Source organism: Oncorhynchus tshawytscha, linkage group LG10 (genome assembly GCF_018296145.1).
Source record: "Oncorhynchus tshawytscha isolate Ot180627B linkage group LG10, Otsh_v2.0, whole genome shotgun sequence".
Lineage (NCBI taxonomy): Eukaryota > Metazoa > Chordata > Actinopteri > Salmoniformes > Salmonidae > Oncorhynchus > Oncorhynchus tshawytscha.
The window spans coordinates 67,900,695-67,919,223 of NC_056438.1; the positions used below are offsets into that span (position 1 = coordinate 67,900,695).

The window sequence follows — 18,529 nt, forward strand, 5'->3', positions numbered from 1 at the left end:
TGAGATAGGGACTCCGCTCTGGCCAATTGCCAAAATGACTCACTCAAGACCAGCTAACTTAGTTGATCATTTATTTACCTACCCTACGTGAATTCCTTATCATGTTTGTTGGTAAATCTAAACTTCCTGAAGGTGTGTTTTTTCTTTACCAGACTCTTGCATTTTTCACTTTAAACACTTGCTGGTCCTTGGCAAAGTAGGTTCAGTAATCTCTAAGCTCCTTTTCTCCAAAATCCTTTAAGACGGCTGCAGAACCACTCAGTGTGTGAATAGAAAAGCCACGTGGTTTCATTTGAGGAAAATGTATGAAAAATGAGTCACAGCAATTAAGGGGAAAAAATGAAATGACTTTGCTATGCATTAACGTTTCTTGACCGCTTCTCTCTCCCTTCTTCCATTTTTCAGAGCTCTCTTCCTGGGCCTGTCTTCCAATCCTCACATCACTGATTTACACTTGGACATCAGCGGCTGTGAGGTGAAGTGCCCGTCTGCTACAGTCTGAATGACCTTGCCTTCCGTCTCTCCATTTGATTTAGTCTTCTCTCTGTCCCCTTTCCTCACTCAGCTGAGGTCTGCAGGTGCCGGGGTGCTCCAGGAGCTGTTTCCTAGAGTGGCCTGCATTGGAACTTTGGACATATCAGACAACGGTGAGAGAGTGACCCTTACGCATGCAACAGTCTTATGGGCCTTTTCAGGGCTAACATATGGATTATTCTGTGTTTCTGTCTTTGATCTCAGGGTTGGATGGCGACCTGCTGGGTGTCATCCCAGCCTTCTCCAGACACCCCTCCCTCAAACACCTGCTGCTGGGCAAGAACTTCAACATCAAGGGCAGGTAGGGACAGTAATCCATTCGCCACAGGCACTCAGAAACACGCCCTGGGAAGATGGATGTTTTGTCTTACACTGCCAATTCTTTGTCTGCAGGGTACTACATGACATTCTGCAGAAACTAGTTCAGCTAGTGCAAGATGAAGAGTGTGTGAGTTGTATAATGCATTTGAACACACACTGAGACACACACTCTCCTACGCACTCATACACGTATGATACAGGTATATTTATGTACTCACATGTTTAACCTTCTCACCCACACACTGCCATACCCTAGTATGATGATGAACTGACACCATTATTTACTGCTGTTGATGCTGAGAACTCACAAAAATAACATGAACGTACAGCACTCAGACAGACACACACACTCACACACATATGCACACACACTAGTGATGCGGCAGTCAGTTGTTTGTTTATCCGCCTGCAATTGCCAATAACCCATCCGCAACCACCCGTATGTGATAAAGTGAGAAACTAAGGCCTGCATCCGACCTTAGCCCGCAAATATAACACATACGCTGTACAGTCAGAGATGGAGTGATTTTCTTTTTTTTATAGATCAAATAACATTTTATTGGTCGCATACACATATTTAGCAGATGTTATCGCAGGTGCAGTGAAATGCTTGTGTTTCTAGCTCCAACAGTGCAGTAATACCTACTGTAAGAATACAAAACAATACACACAAATCCCCAAAATAAAAATAAAGGAATTAAGAAATATCAGGATGAGCAATGTCAGAGTCAGGAATTTAAATACACCGAACAAAAATATAAACGCAACATGCAACAATTTCAAATATTTAACTGAGTTACAGTTCATATAAGGAAATCAGTCAATTGAAATAAATTCATTAGGCCCTAATCTATGGATGTCACATGACTGGCAATACAGATATGCTTCTGTTGGTCACAAATACATTTAAAGAGGTAGGACCAACATGGGACCAACACTTTACATGTTAAATTCATATTTTTGATCAGAAACACAGTGTAGACATTGTTAATGTTGTAAATGACTATTGTAGCTGGAAACGGCAGATTTTTAATGGAATATCTACATAGGCGTACAGAGGCCCATTATCAGCAACCATCACTCCTGTGTTCCAATGGCACGTTGTGTTAGCTAATCCAAGTTTATCATTTTAAAAGGCTAATTGATCATTAGAAAACCCTTTTGCAATTATGTTAGCACAGCTGAAAAGTATTGTGCTGATTAAAGTGGCAGCATGCTGTGGGGATGTTTTTAAGCAGCAGGGATTGGAAGACTAGTCAGGATCGAGGGAAAGATGAAAGGTGCAAAGTGCAGAGAGATCCTTGATGAAAACCTGTTCCAGAGCGCTCAGGACATCAGACTGGGGCCAAGGTTCACCTTCAACAGGGCAACGATCTTAAGCACACAGAACATGTTTCCTCCAGATGTGACGCATGGCATTCAGTCCAAAGAGTTGGTTTCATCAGACCAGAGAATCTTGTTTTTCATGGTCTTAATCTTTATGGGCCTTTTGGCTGTTGTGCCTTTTACTGAGGAGTGGCTCCCATCTGGCCACTCTACCATAAAGGCCAGATTGGTGGAGTGCTGTAGAGATGGTTGTCCTTCTGGAAGGTTCTCTCATCTCCACGGAGGAACTCTGGATCTCTGTCAGGGTGACCATCAGGTTTTTGGTCACCTAACTGACCAAGGCCCTTGTCCCACAATTGCTCAGTTTGGCCGGGTGGCCAGCTCTAGGAAGAGTCTTGGTGATTCCAAACTTCTTCCATTTAAGAATGATGGAGGTCACTGTGTTCTTGGGGACCTTCAATTTTGCATAAATGTTTTGGTACCCTTCCCCAGATCTGTGCCATCTCCTGTCTCGGAGCTCTACAGAGAATTCCTTTGACCTCATCGCTTGGTTTTTGCTCTGACATGCACTGTCAACTGTGGGATCTTATATAGACAGGTAGTGTGCCTTTCCCGAATCAATTGAATTTACCACAGCTGGACTCCAATCAAGTTGTATAAACATCTCAAGGATGATCAATGGAAACAGGATGCACCTGAGCTCAATAGGGTCTGAATTTTTATTTAAATACGTTTTTTTTTCTTCTATTTGCAGAAATTTCTAAAAACCTGTTTTCGCTTTGTCATTATGGGGTATTGTGTGTAGATTGATGAGGAAATCAATTTAATCAATTTTAGAATAAGGCTGTAATGTAACAAAACGTGGAAAAAGTCAAGGGGTCTGAATACTTTCTGAATGCACTGTATTGCACAATAATTATATATTCATGGATTTTTTAATGTATTGTTTTCTCTTTATTCAACCCTCCACCGCCCTTCATGCACACTATTTCATCACCACCCTGCAGATATAACCATGGGGACTGCAGGTTTTGAGTCAACTCACTCACTCACACACTCACTCACACACACACACACTCACTCACTCACTCACTCACACACTCACTCACTCACACTCACACACACACACACTCACACTCACTCACTCACACACTCACTCACTCACACACACACTCACACACACACACACACACACACTCACTCACTCACTCACTCACTCACTCACTCACTCTCACACACACACACACTCACACACTCACTCACTCACTCTCACTCACACACACACACTCACTCATTCACTCACTCACTCACACACACACACACACACACACACACACACACACACACACACACATATTTCACAACTTCACTTTGAGAGCCTAGGCCCTTAACCCCTTTTGCCCCATCTCTCTCTTGCTCTCCCTCTCCCTTTCTCTATCTCTCTATCTATCCTTCTTTCCTCAGGCCCTGCAGTCCCTTTCTCTGGCTGACTCGCGCCTGCGCTCTCGGGGCACGGTGATGGTGAATGCTCTGGGAAGCAATGCTTGCCTACGCAAGGTGGATCTGAGTGGGAACAGCCTGGAGGATGCGGGGGCTAAGATGCTCAGCAAAGCCCTGCAAATCAACACTACACTCAGGTAAGAGAGAATGAGGGAGGGGATGGGAGAAGCGGATTTGGGGGCGGGGGGCTCATTATACAGTTGCTATGCTGTAGGTAATACAGTGACAATGTATTGAGGTGGTTTGTTATACGGCTGTGCAGTACACTCTAGTCAACACATTGCAACTTATTAGCACTTGTAAGGTTATTCATGTTTTGCAATTCTGAATTTGTAATTTGACAGGTGTTATGTATGTGAGCTGTAGACGTAGTTATGAAGTCAATTATTGATCTATTTCTGTCTCCATTTATATCTTTATTTTTCTTCCTCCCATCTGATCCTTCTAAGGAGTGTGATGTGGGATCGCAATAACACCACGGCTACAGGATTCCAAGATGTGGCTCGGGGCCTGGAACAGTGAGAGAGAGAGAGAGCGAGAGAGACACACACACACACACACACACACACACACACACACACACACACACACACACACTCTCACTCAAACAAACTTGAACACGAGAGACTCTCATTAAAGTCCATAGACAGACGTATCTTTGAGCTTGCTTTGCAGTCAAGTGTTTGTCATTGCACAGCATTTCATCAGCACTCTGACCTGTTTGTGCGGTAGGGCTGCCTGTGTGAGTTCTAGTGACAAGGATTCACATAAAGAGGCTAATATATTAGAACGCTATCCGCTACTGCCTCAAGCCTTTCCATTCTGTACTAGTTAAAGGCAAGGTAGCTGTAATTATTCATATCAAAGTTATGGATTTTTAATGATTCTTCTTTTATCTCTTTCTCACTCTCTCTTTACAGTAACTTCACCCTGCAGTACATGCCTATCCCCCTCAGTGATGTCACACAGGCATACCGAAGCGCACCTGAGAAGATTGACCAAGCACTGACCAAGGTGGGTTACCTGGGGGTGTGATATCACACCATGACTTAATCACACCTTGACATCATGACTGTTTTCAACAGCTTGTGTCTCATATCCATCTCTCATATGTACTTATTTCTCCTCTGTTCAGTTTGCTTTGTAAAACCATCTCTCTTTCACTCTTCTTCCATCACATACCCTCCCTCCATCTGTCAGATCCAGCATGCTCTGCTGAGGAACAACCAGACCCAGAGGTTCTCTCAGAAACAGGCTCTGCGTCTACACCAGGGCCTGGTCACCAGCACTGCTGAACAGGTACGAATACTGTGTGCACTGTGATTTTTACGAGAAGACAGTCTTTAAGTCAAAATTCCACAGACTGACGGCAGTGTGTATGTGTGTGTGTCAGGTGATGGAGCGGCTGTGTGTACGCGTACACCAGCAGGTGTGTGTTCTCCGAGGCTCAGAAGAAGGAAAGGAGCTGCAGGCTGCCAGACAGGTCCTGAAGGAGGCCAGAAACTCTCGCGCGGTAAGTGTGTGTTAGTGTATATTCTAAACCACTCTTTCTGTCTCTCTCAGCTATACTATGTGTGTGTGTGTTTATATATTTTAAGCTCCTCTCTCTCTCGCCCTCTCAGCTATACCCATCTCTGTGTGAGCTGGTTCATGTTCTCTCAGTGGATGGGCCTGTCAGACAGAAACTGGACTTTCTGGCAGGAGAGCTGACCAAGGCTGCTGATAAGGAACTACAGGTAGACTACTTAACACTCCTCTCCCCTGCATGGTTGGAGTTGGATTATGATGGATTCATTCAGAAATAGATACTGTAGATGGATAGATGTATTCCCTTACAGGAAACCTGGTCAAGGTTGCTGATAAGGAAATACTGTACTGTGATTCTTATCAGAGACAGGACTTATTGAATGAGGGACTAACATATTGATTGCTATAATGACTGACTTCCGTTTATTCCCAGGTGATAGTAGACTCCATGGTGTCTCTGTGTCGGGAGTTGTGTCCCATGTCCTCCTCTGCAGCAGAGAGACTCAACCCTCCGCTCTCATCCATCTCAGAACGCGTCTCTATCCCTCGCTCCACCATCCGCACCGCCCTGATGGAGAGAGCAGCACAGGACATCAACAGAGCCCTCGAGTAAGTGTGGGAAGAAGAAATGTGAGAAGAGATGAAAAGGGTCTAGACTAAAGAGAAAGAAGGAATTTGAAGGAAGTATTTTCTCTCTCTCTCAGGGAGGTGAAGCTGTCTGTGGTCTCCTATCTGACCAACTCCATAGTGGACCAGATCCTTCAGGAGCTCTACACCACTCACAAAGCCCTGGTACTAACACACGCACACTATCTCTCTCTACCTGTGTCTCAGAGTCTTGATCTGGCTGGAAAATATGCAAGTGTATCTATAACAGTGACTTAGTGCAGTCTCAGTTTTGTCAACTCTTTTTCTCACACCAGTTCATGTAGTCTTTACAAGTAGATGGCTTTGTTGTCTCAGCTTCGTCAGGTGTCCCAGGTGAAGCGTTGGGATGATGGAGGAACAGGCAGACACACCATCAGAATCACAGACACACTGGACTTCCCTGATGAGGAAGGCCTGGGCATGAACATCGTACGTGTGTGGGTGGTTGTACGTGTATGATTGCATTTTTCCATTGCTCTATCACCTTTCCTTTCTCTGTGTCTTACTAGGACACCATTGCCATCCAGAAGCGCAGTGCCAGAACCCGAAGGATTCGGCCTGTGTCCACCAGACTGAGTAAGCTCTCCTGATTAACTAAATCAATATTAGTCTTTTTTACAGGGCTTATATGTGCATTAACCTCTTGATGCTACCCATCCCGGATCCGGGATCGTGACTACGGCTCAAGCTCATTAGCATAACGCAAAATGCGAAAAAATATTCTTAGAAATATTTAACCTCCACACCTACACAAGTCCAATAGCTCAAATGAAAGATAAACACCTTGTTCATCTACCCAGCAAGTCAGATTTCTAAAATGTTTTACGGCGAAAACATAGCACACATTTATATTAGACCACCACCGAAACAAAAGGCAAGCGGCGGCCATTTTGTCCCAGAAAATATAAAATTTAAAAGTAGGATTAAAAAATAAATAATTCACTAACCTTTTGAAAATCTTCATCAGATGACAGTAATATTACATATTACACAGTACATTTTTTTTTTTTCAATAATATGCCATTAATATCCATAAATCTCTGTTTACAATGACGACATTTCAAAAAATGCTACTCAAAATGTCCGGAGAAATTATGATAGCTCCGACAGATAACGTCAGATAACAAGCAATAAACATGACTAAATATACATGTTCTACATATAGTTACAAAGATACACTTCTTCTTAATACAACTGCTGTGTTACATTTATTTTTAACGTTACAGAATTCGTTCACTAGTCTATGCTATGAGTCGGCGCTCAGATATTAGCAGTGTCTCCTCTACGTTTGGAGTCCACAGAAACCCAAAATAACCACATAAATATTCCCTTACCTTTGATGTTCTTCGATCAGAAGACGTAGAAGGAGTCATACTTACCCAATACATCGTTTGGTTTCAAGTTGTGCGTCTTTGTATTAGCATATGCTAACAGCTTCAGCTGAAATGCACCCAAAATAACTTCTGCTCCTTCTGGTCCCGCACTCTTGCGCAACAAAACTTCAAAATTACATATTATATGTCGACTAAACTGGTCAAACTAAGTGCAGAATCGAGCAAAATGATGTTTTTATCATGTAAAACAATGATAATCGCAAACAAACGAACCGGCTTCAACTGGTGTCTATTGGAAAAGAACGTTCCCCAAATCGGCCGCGCGCAATAGAGTGCATGTATGTGAGAGTGACCCGGGCATTTTCGCCCGCCAAAGGATGAGGGAGCGCGAAATTCAAACAATGAACGTGCCAATTGAAAGCAGACATCGCGCTGAACAAATACATACTGTTCCCAGATCGGTAGCTGCCTGGGAAGGGTGGGGGCGATGACGTCAAAGTTGACCCAACTTTTCTCTTGACAAGAGAGAGTTTGGGAGAAAGGCTGCCCTGAGAGTTCTGCTTTACATACAGACATAATTTAAACGGTTTTAGAAACTTTAGAGTGTTTTCTATTCAATAATTATTATTATATGCATATATTAGCAATTTTGGAAAAAAATATTTTCAGTTTACTATGGGCACGCACTTCCTCCAACGGGGGCAGTATTCAGCCATAAGCTCAAGAGGTTAACATAAGTTTGACGAGAATGGCGCTGGAGAGAACAGCAGCTGTTTTACTAGTTGCGCTATTTTGTACATATTGTTTCCTATGACCGAACATAGCTTCTGGACATCAGAACAGTGATCACTAACCTCGATTTGGATGAGGATTTCTACTTCAATGAGTCGGCAGCAAAGGACATACAGGACCTGGCCCAAATCCCTGACACTCGAAAAAGGAAGAGTCGGTGTTATAGAGGCCGGCGTGCAGGACACCTGACGAGACCATGTTGGTGAATGGATAAACCGCTTCTACCCTCTGTTCTATTGGTGAACGTGCAATCACTGGAGAATTAACTGGACGAGCTCCGTTCGAAACTATCCTATCAACATGATCTGAAGGACTGTAATATTCTATGTTTCTCCGAGACGTGTCTGAACAAGGATATATATCTAGCTGTTTATTCAATACATCGGCAGGACAGAACGGCAGCGTCGGGCAAACTCAAGGGTGGTGTGTCTCTAATCTATAATATTAAGGAAATCTTGAGGTTCTGCTCACCTAAGTTAGAATACCTCATGATACGCTGTATACCATACTATTTATCAAGAGAGTTTTCATCCATATTTTTTGTAGTGGTATATTTACCACCACAACCGATGCTGCCACTAAGACTGCACTGAATGAGCTGTGCAGAGCCATAAGCAAACAAGAAAATGCTCACCCAGAGGTGGCGCTCCTAGTGGTTGGGGATTTTAATGCAGGAAAACTGAAATCCGTTGCACCTCGTTTCTACCAGCAGAGGCGCAAACTCTAGATCACCTTTACTCCACACACAGAGATCAAATCAAATGTATTTATATAGCCCTTCGTACATCAGCTGATATCTCAAAGTGCTGTACAGAAACCCAGCCTAAAACCCCAAACAGCAAGCAATGCAGGTGTAGAAGCACGGTGGCTAGGAAAAACTCTCTAGAAAGGCCAAAACCTAGGAAGAAACGTAGATAGGAACCAGGCTATGTGGGGTGGCCAGTCCTCTTCTGGCTGTGCCGGGTGGAGATTATAACAGAACATGGCCAAGATGTTCAAATGTTCATAAATGACCAGCATGGTCCAATAATAATAAGGCAGAACAGTTGAAACTGGAGCAGCAGCACAGCCAGGTGGACTGGGGACAATTTTCACTTTCACCCCTACATATATGTACATTTTACCTCAACTACCTCGTACCCCTGCACATTGACTCGGTACCGGTACTCCTTGTATATAGCCTTGTTATTGTTGTTTTATTGTGTTACTATTTCCTTTTTTATTTCACACATTTCTTTTACTTTTTAACTTTGCATTGTTGGGAAAGGGCCCGTACGTAAGCATTTCACAGTAAAGTCTACACTTGTTGTATTCAGGGCGCATGTGTCACGACTTCCGCCGAAGTTGGTGCCTCTCCTTGTTCGGGCGGCGTTTGGCGGTCGACGTCACCGACTTTCTAGCCTCCACCGATCTACATTTATTTTTCCATTTGTTTTGTCTGTATTGTACACACCTGGTTCCCATTACGTTTGAATTATTTTCCTATTTAACCCTCTGGAGCCATCATGGTTTTGTGTGTGTTTATTGTTGTCAGTTGTCTCGTTTATGTGATTCTGGATTTTCGTTCTCCTTGTTGGAAGATTATTTTTTGAGTAAAGTTACTATTATTACTCATCTCTGTGTCCTGCGCCTGACTCCGCCTTACCCACATCACCTAGACTCTGACAGCATGAGACAAAAAAAAGTGATTTGATTTGACCCACCCCTCTTTCCCTCTCTCAGGTCTGGGAGATGATCCCACCTCCTCTCCTCCTCCCTCGGCCCTGTCTCACTCTGCCCCCCTGTCCCGCTCAGCATCATGGGAGTGTCTATCCTCATTGCCTACCCATGGTGCACCACTGCGCCACGTGACGCACGCCAGGCCGCGGCCCCCTCGAAGGCACAGCCGAGGACAAGTCCCTCTGGACACAGTGAGTCACCTTTGGGCTCATAGCAACCTCTATGACTTTCTACCATATTGCTTCTACAATACTGTACCTGTCCAACCTTCTCATATCTGCACAAGTGCGTAGGGGGTATGGATGAGGGGTGGGTGCTGGAACTAACATCTGATTCAAACAGGGTTTACTTTATTTTCTATTTACCTCACAGTTAAAATCCACTTTCCTTTTATGCTCAAATTTGTCATCCTGTTTTTTTTTCATGCCAGAGGCATTCCAAAAATATGTTTCTTTATGACTGTGAATCTGTCACATTGTTTATGACATTCTTCAATCCGCGAGGCAACGTTTGTCAATTTGTTTTTTTAGTCGTTGTTAGAAGCTTTTCTAAATCGGTTAAAACAGGTTAGTGATCTAGTCATGTGGAATCATGTTGAGCTCTGAATAGAGCTCTCTATTGGCAGGCTATCAGATTCCTCGGCTGCATCCCAAATGGCACCCATTTTGTCTATATATTGCACTTCTTTTGACCAGAGCCTTATGGGACCTAGTCAAAAGTAGTGATCTATATAGGGAATAGTCCTACAGCCAGTCATTGTAAATTATAATTGGCTGTGTCAGCACTGCAGTAGTTTCAGTAAGACAGAAACATGTTGTTGGTGGCTGTCGTGTGTGTGTGTGTGTGTGTGTGTGTGTGTTTGGCTGTATTGGAAGCCTGTTATCTTTGTCCTCTCAGCACTGTTCAGAGAACGGAGGAGTCAACCTGCTGGAGGATGGACTGCCTGATTTCTACACCAAGAGAGTCCTGACTGACAGGTAGGATTTACACAATACACACACACACACTAGTGCTCTCACTGACCTGGTACCCATATCTGTATCTCTCCCCACCAGTCAGCTGTCATCACTTCATCATGCTCAGTCCCTGAGGAGGAAGAAGAGACGCAGTGTGCTGTCAATCTTCTCTGGGTTCCGCAAGAATCGCAATTCCACCATCTCCAATCAGGAAAAGGAGTACGGAGGGAGTCATGAAAAGTCATACACATGATTACATGTCCTTGTTATAAATGGTTCATTAATTGTTACCAACAACTATTTAATAAACGGATCAACTCTCTCTCTCTCTGTCTCTGTCTCTCTCTATAGTGGCTCAGAGAATGTGTACTCTATGATTCAGCACCCTAAGGATCCTGGGAAGGTGGAGGCCATGATTGAGGTGGGGGCCAATGGGAGGATGATGCCGTCCCCCAGGCCCATCCAGGGCGTACCACTGCCTGGGATGAGGGGGGCCAGCCCCAGCCCCCACTGTCTCACACAGAGACAGGTAGGAACATACCACTGTAGATCTGTCCCTAGCTCAGGCAAGCTTCAATGCCATACAACTCTCCTTCTGTGGCCTCCAATTGCTCTTAAATACAAGTAAAGCTAAATGCATGCTCTTCAACCGATCGCTGCCTGCACCTGCCCGCCTGTCCAACATCACTACTCTGGACGGCTCTGACTTAGAATACGTGGACAACTACAAATACTTAGGTGTCTGGTTAGACTGTAAACTCACCTTCCAGACCCACATCAAACATCTCCAATCCAAAGTTAAATCTAGAATTGGCTTCCTATTTCACAACAAAGCATCCTTCACTCATGCTGCCAAACATACCCTTGTAAAACTGACCATCCTACCGATCCTCGACTTCAGCGATGTCATTTACAAAATGGCCTCCAATACCCTACTCAACAAATTGGATGCAGTCTATCACAGTGCAATCCGTTTTGTCACCAAAGCCCCATATACTACCCACCACTGCGACCTGTACGCTCTCGTTGGCTGGCCCTCGCTTCATACTCGTCGCCAAACCCACTGGCTCCATGTCATCTACAAGACCCTGCTAGGTAAAGTCCCCCCTTATCTCAGCTCGCTGGTCACCATAGCATCACCCACCTGTAGCACTCGCTCCAGCAGGTATATCTCTCTGATCACCCCCAAAACCAATTCTTTCTTTGGCCGCCTCTCCTTCCAGTTCTCTGCTGCCAATGACTGGAACGAACTACAAAAATCTCTGAAACTGGAAACACTTATCTCCCTCACTAGCTTTAAGCACCAGCTGTCAGAGCAGCTCACAGATTACTGCACCTAGCCCACCTATACATTTAGCCCAAACAACTACCTCTTTCCCTACTGTATTTATTTATTTTATTTATTTATTTTTCTCCTTTGCACCCCATTATTTTTATTTCTACTTTTCACAGTCTTCCACTGCAAATCTACCATTCCAGTGTTTTACTTGCTATATTGTATTTACTTTGCCACCATGGCCTTTTTTTTGCCTTTACCTCCCTTATCTCACCTCATTTGCTCACATTGTATATAGACTTATTTTTCTACTGTATTATTGACTGTATGTTTGTTTTACTCCATGTGTAAGTAACTCTGTCGTTGTATGTGTCGAACTGCTTTGCTTTATCTTGGCCAGGTCGCAATTGTAAATGAGAACTTGTTCTCAACTTGCCTACCTGGTTAAATAAAAGTGAAATAAATAATGAAGAGGGCCAAGTTTTGCTTGACCTGACTAGTCATCTCCTGGTTTATTCCACTCATTATCATAGTACAGCATGTATGCTTTTACTTTCTATGTAATCTATTGCATACGACACAGTCTAAGCCTTACAATTTTCTCTCTCTCCTTCTCTCTCCCACCTTCCAGCCTTCAGACCTGGTCAGCATGGTGTATAGTTGTATCGGAGCAGAAGATGAGGACTCCGACAGTAGCTTTGAGACCAGACCAGTGGACAGAGACACTGACAGATCGACTACATCAGACATCCAGACAGAGACCCATGCCAATGGACATGCAATGTCCTCCGCTTCTCTGACAGACAGACAGCCTGACAGACAGACAGATCCAGTCAGTCAGGACCTGCCAATGCCCAGCACTCAGACAGACACACAGAAGGAGGTGGACAGAGGGACAAAGGGGACAGAGTCGTTGGACAGGCAGGAGGGAGCCCCCTGTGGACAGAAATCAGAACCCCCTTCTCAGAGCAGCAAGCCCAGTCTGGCCAGCATGAGACAGAGACACCTACAGCGGAGTTCCGGTACTGCAACATAAATATCTAGATGCTTTCATGGCTCCGGGTGCTGCATGTGCCATGGATGTAGAGTTGTAACAAAATTACAATTTAACTTATGTTTCACACTTTCTTCCTTTTAAGATAAATCAACAGATGGTGTAGGATGGATAGATAGAGACGGGGTAGAAGAGGAGAAGAATGAAAAGAAAGACAGAGGAGCAGAAGGACAGCGTCCTCCCATTCCTGAAAAGGTGGGTGTGTGTCCCCTAATTGCTTTTATTGCTTTGTGTACGGTAGTCTGTATCTAACTACGTGTACATTCTCTCTCCACAGCCTGGTAAAGATAAGACTTCTCCAAAGACACCGTCTGCTGTCACTCCACCTGAGGAAACAGCCAATGAGAGAACCCCGCCTCCTGCTCCAACTGCCTCTACCAAGCCCACTTTTGATTTGTCTGGTCCTTCTGTCACTCAAGATGGAGGAACTAATGAGATGAAAAGCCTGCCTCCTGTGCCACCTGCGTCTACCAAACCGGTGGTAGACGCAGGTCTACCACCTGCTGGTTGTCAAGGTACCACTGTGATGAAATACCATTGAAGATGGTTTTAAGAAATTATTATTAATTGTAATGATAATTGGTTCCTTTCTTGACCAACAAATCATTAATGGCTATGAAAATGTTGTTGATGATGGCGATGGCTAAGGTTGACATTTTGACAATTCAATCAGATGAAGGAGGAACAAATGGTTTTCCACTGAAGGCACATCGCAACAGGAAAGCAAACTCATGTGACGCAGGTATGTGTGTGACTGTGAGCGTGTGTGTGTGTGTGTGTGTGTGTGTGAGCGGGTTCACTGCATGTGTGAATGTGTGCGGTACATGCATGTTTGTCTACAGATGTTTGCAGGAATTTGCTTGTCTTATGATAGATTTTCAATTCGGGTTTCTGATTTGATGCAATTATATTCTTGTTATTTCAGTCATTGAATGCAGTCTCATTGTCTCTGTTATATACTTGGTCCATTGCTCTGCCATGGACATTCCAGTAGATCTCTTGGGATGTTTATCATGACTGCTACATTCCTGCAACATGCCCCTGTGTGACCCAGTCACCATCTGTGTGGCCCTGTGTGTGTGTCTCATATCATTTTCCTTCAGGCATGGAACCGGACAGTCCCAACGATCTGGAGAGGGGGTTCTCAGATCGCGAATCCCCTGTGAAAAAACCCAGATTCCCCCAGAACAGAAACAGATCTCTGGACACTGGGTGTATGTATCTGTGTCTCTGGACCACGCTCTGCCATACCATATGTGTATGTCTGAATGGTCATTCTGTAGTTTGTTTGTGTGTGCGAGCCTGTTCAAAGCCTTGTTTTCATGGCTCAGTGGTGAAAGAGAATTGACATGTCATGACAGTCTAGGCCTAACCCAATGTGTCACATAGTCAGGAAACACTGGGCCATTAACATCTAGTTGACTGTGTCCCAGACACTGGGCCATTAACATCTAGTTGACTGTGTCCCAGACACTGGGCCATTAACATCTAGTTGACTGTGTCCCAGACACTGGGCCATTAACATCTAGTTGACTGTGTCCCAGACACTGGGCCATGATGGGCATTCAAATCTAGTTGAAAAATTCCAGACAAGATGAGTGTTTGGGGAGATTCTTAGCGGCGCGTAGTCTAGCGGTTAAGAGCGTTCGGCAAGTAACTGAAAGGTTGCTGGTTCAAATCTTCGAGCTGACTAGGAGAAAAATCTGTCTGTGCCCTTAAACGAGGCACTTAACCCTAATTTCTCCTGAAATCGCTCTGGATAAGAACGTCTGCTAAATGACTCAAATATTGACATTTTGTCAATTAAGCCCTTTTTTCTCCTTAACCAGAGTCAGATTAAGAAAGTTAAATGTCATTTCAGGAGCCATTTCTAACTAGCATTAGCGCAATGATTGGAAGTCTACAGGAGCATCTAAGTAGAAAAAAAGGGCCTATTTGCCAAAATGTTGAATTATCCTTTTAATGGCAGATTAGATTAGACCAAACCAGGACCCTGACATTCAACTCTGTCTGTGTGCTGTCTAGGTCCTGAATGTCCCGAGCCCGGCACCGGCAACGGTGAGACGTCATGACAACAAACGTCAGGAGGCAAAGACAATGTTCAGGACAGCTGTCGGAAGATGTGAAGAGAGCGCGAGACGTGAAGAGAGCGCGAGACAGATAGATAGAAAAGGGAAGTTATGAACTTGGTCACCATAGACCCAACTGTGGTTATCCTCATATACAGTAGTAATTTCTCTCATATTGGCTAAACATGCATGATTTTTTCCCTTTCTCATACTCAGTTGCTCTTGCTTTCATTCCTTTACAGAGGACACACACACACACAGGTGTCTGAGGGCCCTCTGGTATTCTCATGCTGGTATTTCTTGCACTTCTTGTTGTACAAAAATCTTTGATCATATTTCTCATTCTCCCTCATTTTTCTTTCATTGACAATTTGTGACACTGCTACTGTAAGAATGAGTTGGTATTTATTCTAAACCAGTATTATGTCAATATTGAATATACGTTTTTTTAAAACTGCACTAACCATTGTTATTACTAAGTCATTACATGGTAACAGGTAACTTCTTGTTTTTATTTACAATAAGGTTATAATGAATATGATTGGATGTTTTAAGGATGTTTTTCCTATGGTGTATGATAAGTGAAGATTGAGACGATGACATGTATTGTTTATCATTATATCTATTAGTTGATCGATGGAACATAATTGCAGTTTGTTTAAATCTGTTTTAAATACATTTTACAGGACTGAAATTAGTATATTTTCAAAAAATCCATATATGATTAAACAATCAATAAAAAATGATTTTACCAAAGGAACCAAACTGATGATGCACTCTCTCTTGGGGACAAAAAACACCCCAACCTGACTTCTGCATCGGGAACTCTTATATATTTTTTTGGTGTGTGAGATCTGGCCCACTAGGAAAATTGCATCCATGGGTTTTGGAGCAGTGCTATGTAGTGCCAGCAGAGGTGGCCAAATACTTTGAGCTGAGTGATGAAACCATTACTTGGATGAAACAAGTTAGTCAGGCTGAGTTTAGACAAGTAGCCCAATTCTGATTATTATTTTTTTTTACACTAATTGGTCTTTTGACCAATCACATCAGATATTTTTCAGAGCTGATGTGATTGGTCAAAATACCAATTAGTGAAAAAATAACAGAATTGGGCTGCCTGTGTTAAAGCAGCCGAACTGCCCTTCTACACTACAGCCATTGGGCATCCAGCATTGCAGCTAGACCTAAGCCGTTGAGGGAATGCTTCCTTTGAAATCAATGAAAGCTGCTATGCTGCCCGTGTTGCACTCACGTCCAAGCTCAAGAATCGCAGAGGTTCAATTTGACTGCTGATACTTATGTTCATTATATCTTGTGAATTGTAAATAATGAGAAATAAAGTTGATTTTGGTTGCAAATGGCCTCGATTCGACACCACTGGTTATTTTACTAAGATTTATGAAGTCAATAAGCTACTAGCTAGCAGCAACGGTATCTACATTGACTATATTCACAATGTAAACAAAAGCAACATGTGTGATTAGAGGATCACTAGCAACAATTTGAGAGTACTTGTGAAAAACTGAACCAAAGCTATTGTACATAATCGATGAATATGGTACAGTACAGTAGGGGAAATAGAATAAGCTGTTCTTCCCCTCTGGTCCTCTACACTCTCCGTGTTGCAGGTAGAACATCACATTGAAATGATGCACAGGACGCTTATAGTGGAGCTGAAGTGTAATAGGCTGACCACACCGCTCGCGTCGCGTGCGCAGGCGTTGCAAAATAAATTTAGAAACCTATGTTATTCAATTATTGCACCCACACTGCTCACGAGCGTCTGCATTGCCAAGGGCTAAAATAGAAATCAGTTATATTTCTGACGCAGATCTCGCAGCAAGTCCTGCCTTTCCCATCTCCTCATTGGTTTATAGAAGCAGGTACCCATGTGCCATCTCCTCATTGGTTATACCCACGTGGGTGATTGAAAGACGAACTGTGTTGCCGGTCAGTGTAGTAATACTCTGAACGTTTAGATGCCAATCACCATATAAGTTCAAAGATGAAAAAGTCTGGAAGTAGGAGAGATGACTAGAAACGATTCAGTTGACCGTTAAATATGTGGATTCATTGTCGGAGGAGAGGACCTTGTGCATTTCAGGTAAAATAACAACTCAATGTTTATATCCCAGGACAAATTAGCTAGCAATAGCAAGCTAAATAGCTAAATTGCCATAAATGTTTAATGCTTTTTGACTTGTTCCCAAATTAATGTAATTGGTTCAGAGTTTGTTTTGATATTTTAACCTGCATGTCATGATAGCGTTTGGTGTAGGGGGACAAAATAAATGTATGCACGATGGAGCATGTGCGCAGCCGGTTTGGGTTCCGTGTTAGCCACACAAACTATATGTGAGCAGTGTCTGTAAAAAGTATTTTTCATAGAATTGGTAGCATCGATTTGCTTGAGGTAGCCTTCTACTGAAAGAGGGTCCAAGAAGAAATGAATTAGGCAAGGATTAAATTTGCTGTGTAAAAAGTCAACAATCATTAACACTTTACAATAAGGTTTAATTTGTAAAGGGTTTATAAATCAAATCAAATTGTATTTGTCACATACACATGGTTAGCAGATGTTAATGCGAGTGTAGCGAAATGCTTGTGCTTCTAGTTCCGACAATGCAGTAATAACCAACAAATAATCTAACTAACAATTCCAAAACTACTGTCTTATACACAGTGTAAGGGGATAAAGAATATGTACATAAGGATATATGAATGAGTGATGGTACAGAGCAGCATAGGCAAGATACAGTAGCTGATATCGAGTACAGTATATACATATGAGATAAGTATGTAAACCAAGTGGCATAGTTAAAGTGGCTAGTGATACATGTATTACATAAGGATGCAGTCGATGATATAGAGTACAGTATATACGTATGCATATGAGATGAATAATGTAGGGTATGTAAACATTATATAAGGTAGCATTGTTTAAAGTGGCTAGTGATATATTTACATCATTTCCCATCAATTCCCATTATTAAAGTGGCTGGAGTTGAGTCAGTGTCAGTGTGTTGGCAGCAGCCACTCAATGTTAGTGGTGGCTGTTTAACAGTCTGATGGCCTTGAGATAGAAGCTGTTTTTCAGTCTCTCGGTCCCAGCTTTGATGCACCTGTACTGACCTCGCCTTCTGGATGATAGCGGGGTGAACAGGCAGTGGCTCGGGTGGTTGATGTCCTTGATGATCTTTATGGCCTTCATGGCTCCAAATAGTGAGCCACTATTTACATCCAGCTATTAACCATTTGTAAATGCACTTACAAATATGTATAATATTGAACCCTTATGTATCATCACATAACATTATTTTCAATGGTTGCACAGTTAAACAATAATGTAGTTATTTTCTCACTTTTGGGTGCGTTGTTGCGCTGTCCAAGGAACAAAAATGGTTGGTTTTCAGACCAATGGTCAACTCCCATGATGTGTCTTGCTGCACATTGAAAACCCTGATGATGCA

General features: G+C 43.0%; 1 protein-coding gene across 3 annotated transcripts in view; it reads left to right on the plus strand.

Annotated features, from left to right (window-relative positions):
• The window catches only part of LOC112247433 (capping protein, Arp2/3 and myosin-I linker protein 3-like), a 55,212-nt gene extending 38,792 nt beyond the window's left edge, over nucleotides 1–16,420 (plus strand). For 2 of the 3 annotated variants that reach the window (XM_024416191.2, XM_024416188.2), the window contains 24 exons: nucleotides 406–475; nucleotides 566–647; nucleotides 739–835; nucleotides 928–982; nucleotides 3,646–3,818; nucleotides 4,131–4,199; nucleotides 4,602–4,695; nucleotides 4,882–4,980; nucleotides 5,075–5,194; nucleotides 5,304–5,417; nucleotides 5,642–5,817; nucleotides 5,913–6,000; nucleotides 6,172–6,285; nucleotides 6,366–6,432; nucleotides 9,705–9,892; nucleotides 10,599–10,678; nucleotides 10,757–10,876; nucleotides 11,009–11,186; nucleotides 12,565–12,955; nucleotides 13,073–13,182; nucleotides 13,265–13,502; nucleotides 13,661–13,729; nucleotides 14,091–14,201; nucleotides 15,013–16,420. In XM_024416191.2, coding sequence (XP_024271959.1) covers nucleotides 406–475; nucleotides 566–647; nucleotides 739–835; nucleotides 928–982; nucleotides 3,646–3,818; nucleotides 4,131–4,199; nucleotides 4,602–4,695; nucleotides 4,882–4,980; nucleotides 5,075–5,194; nucleotides 5,304–5,417; nucleotides 5,642–5,817; nucleotides 5,913–6,000; nucleotides 6,172–6,285; nucleotides 6,366–6,432; nucleotides 9,705–9,892; nucleotides 10,599–10,678; nucleotides 10,757–10,876; nucleotides 11,009–11,186; nucleotides 12,565–12,955; nucleotides 13,073–13,182; nucleotides 13,265–13,502; nucleotides 13,661–13,729; nucleotides 14,091–14,201; nucleotides 15,013–15,059 — 2,950 coding nt within the window. In that variant the 3' untranslated portion in view covers nucleotides 15,060–16,420. The remainder of the gene's footprint in view (nucleotides 1–405; nucleotides 476–565; nucleotides 648–738; nucleotides 836–927; nucleotides 983–3,645; nucleotides 3,819–4,130; nucleotides 4,200–4,601; nucleotides 4,696–4,881; nucleotides 4,981–5,074; nucleotides 5,195–5,303; nucleotides 5,418–5,641; nucleotides 5,818–5,912; nucleotides 6,001–6,171; nucleotides 6,286–6,365; nucleotides 6,433–9,704; nucleotides 9,893–10,598; nucleotides 10,679–10,756; nucleotides 10,877–11,008; nucleotides 11,187–12,564; nucleotides 12,956–13,072; nucleotides 13,183–13,264; nucleotides 13,503–13,660; nucleotides 13,730–14,090; nucleotides 14,202–15,012) is intronic. The other variant, XM_024416189.2, reaches the window with a different exon arrangement.
• The last annotated feature ends 2,109 nt before the right edge of the window (nucleotides 16,421–18,529 follow it).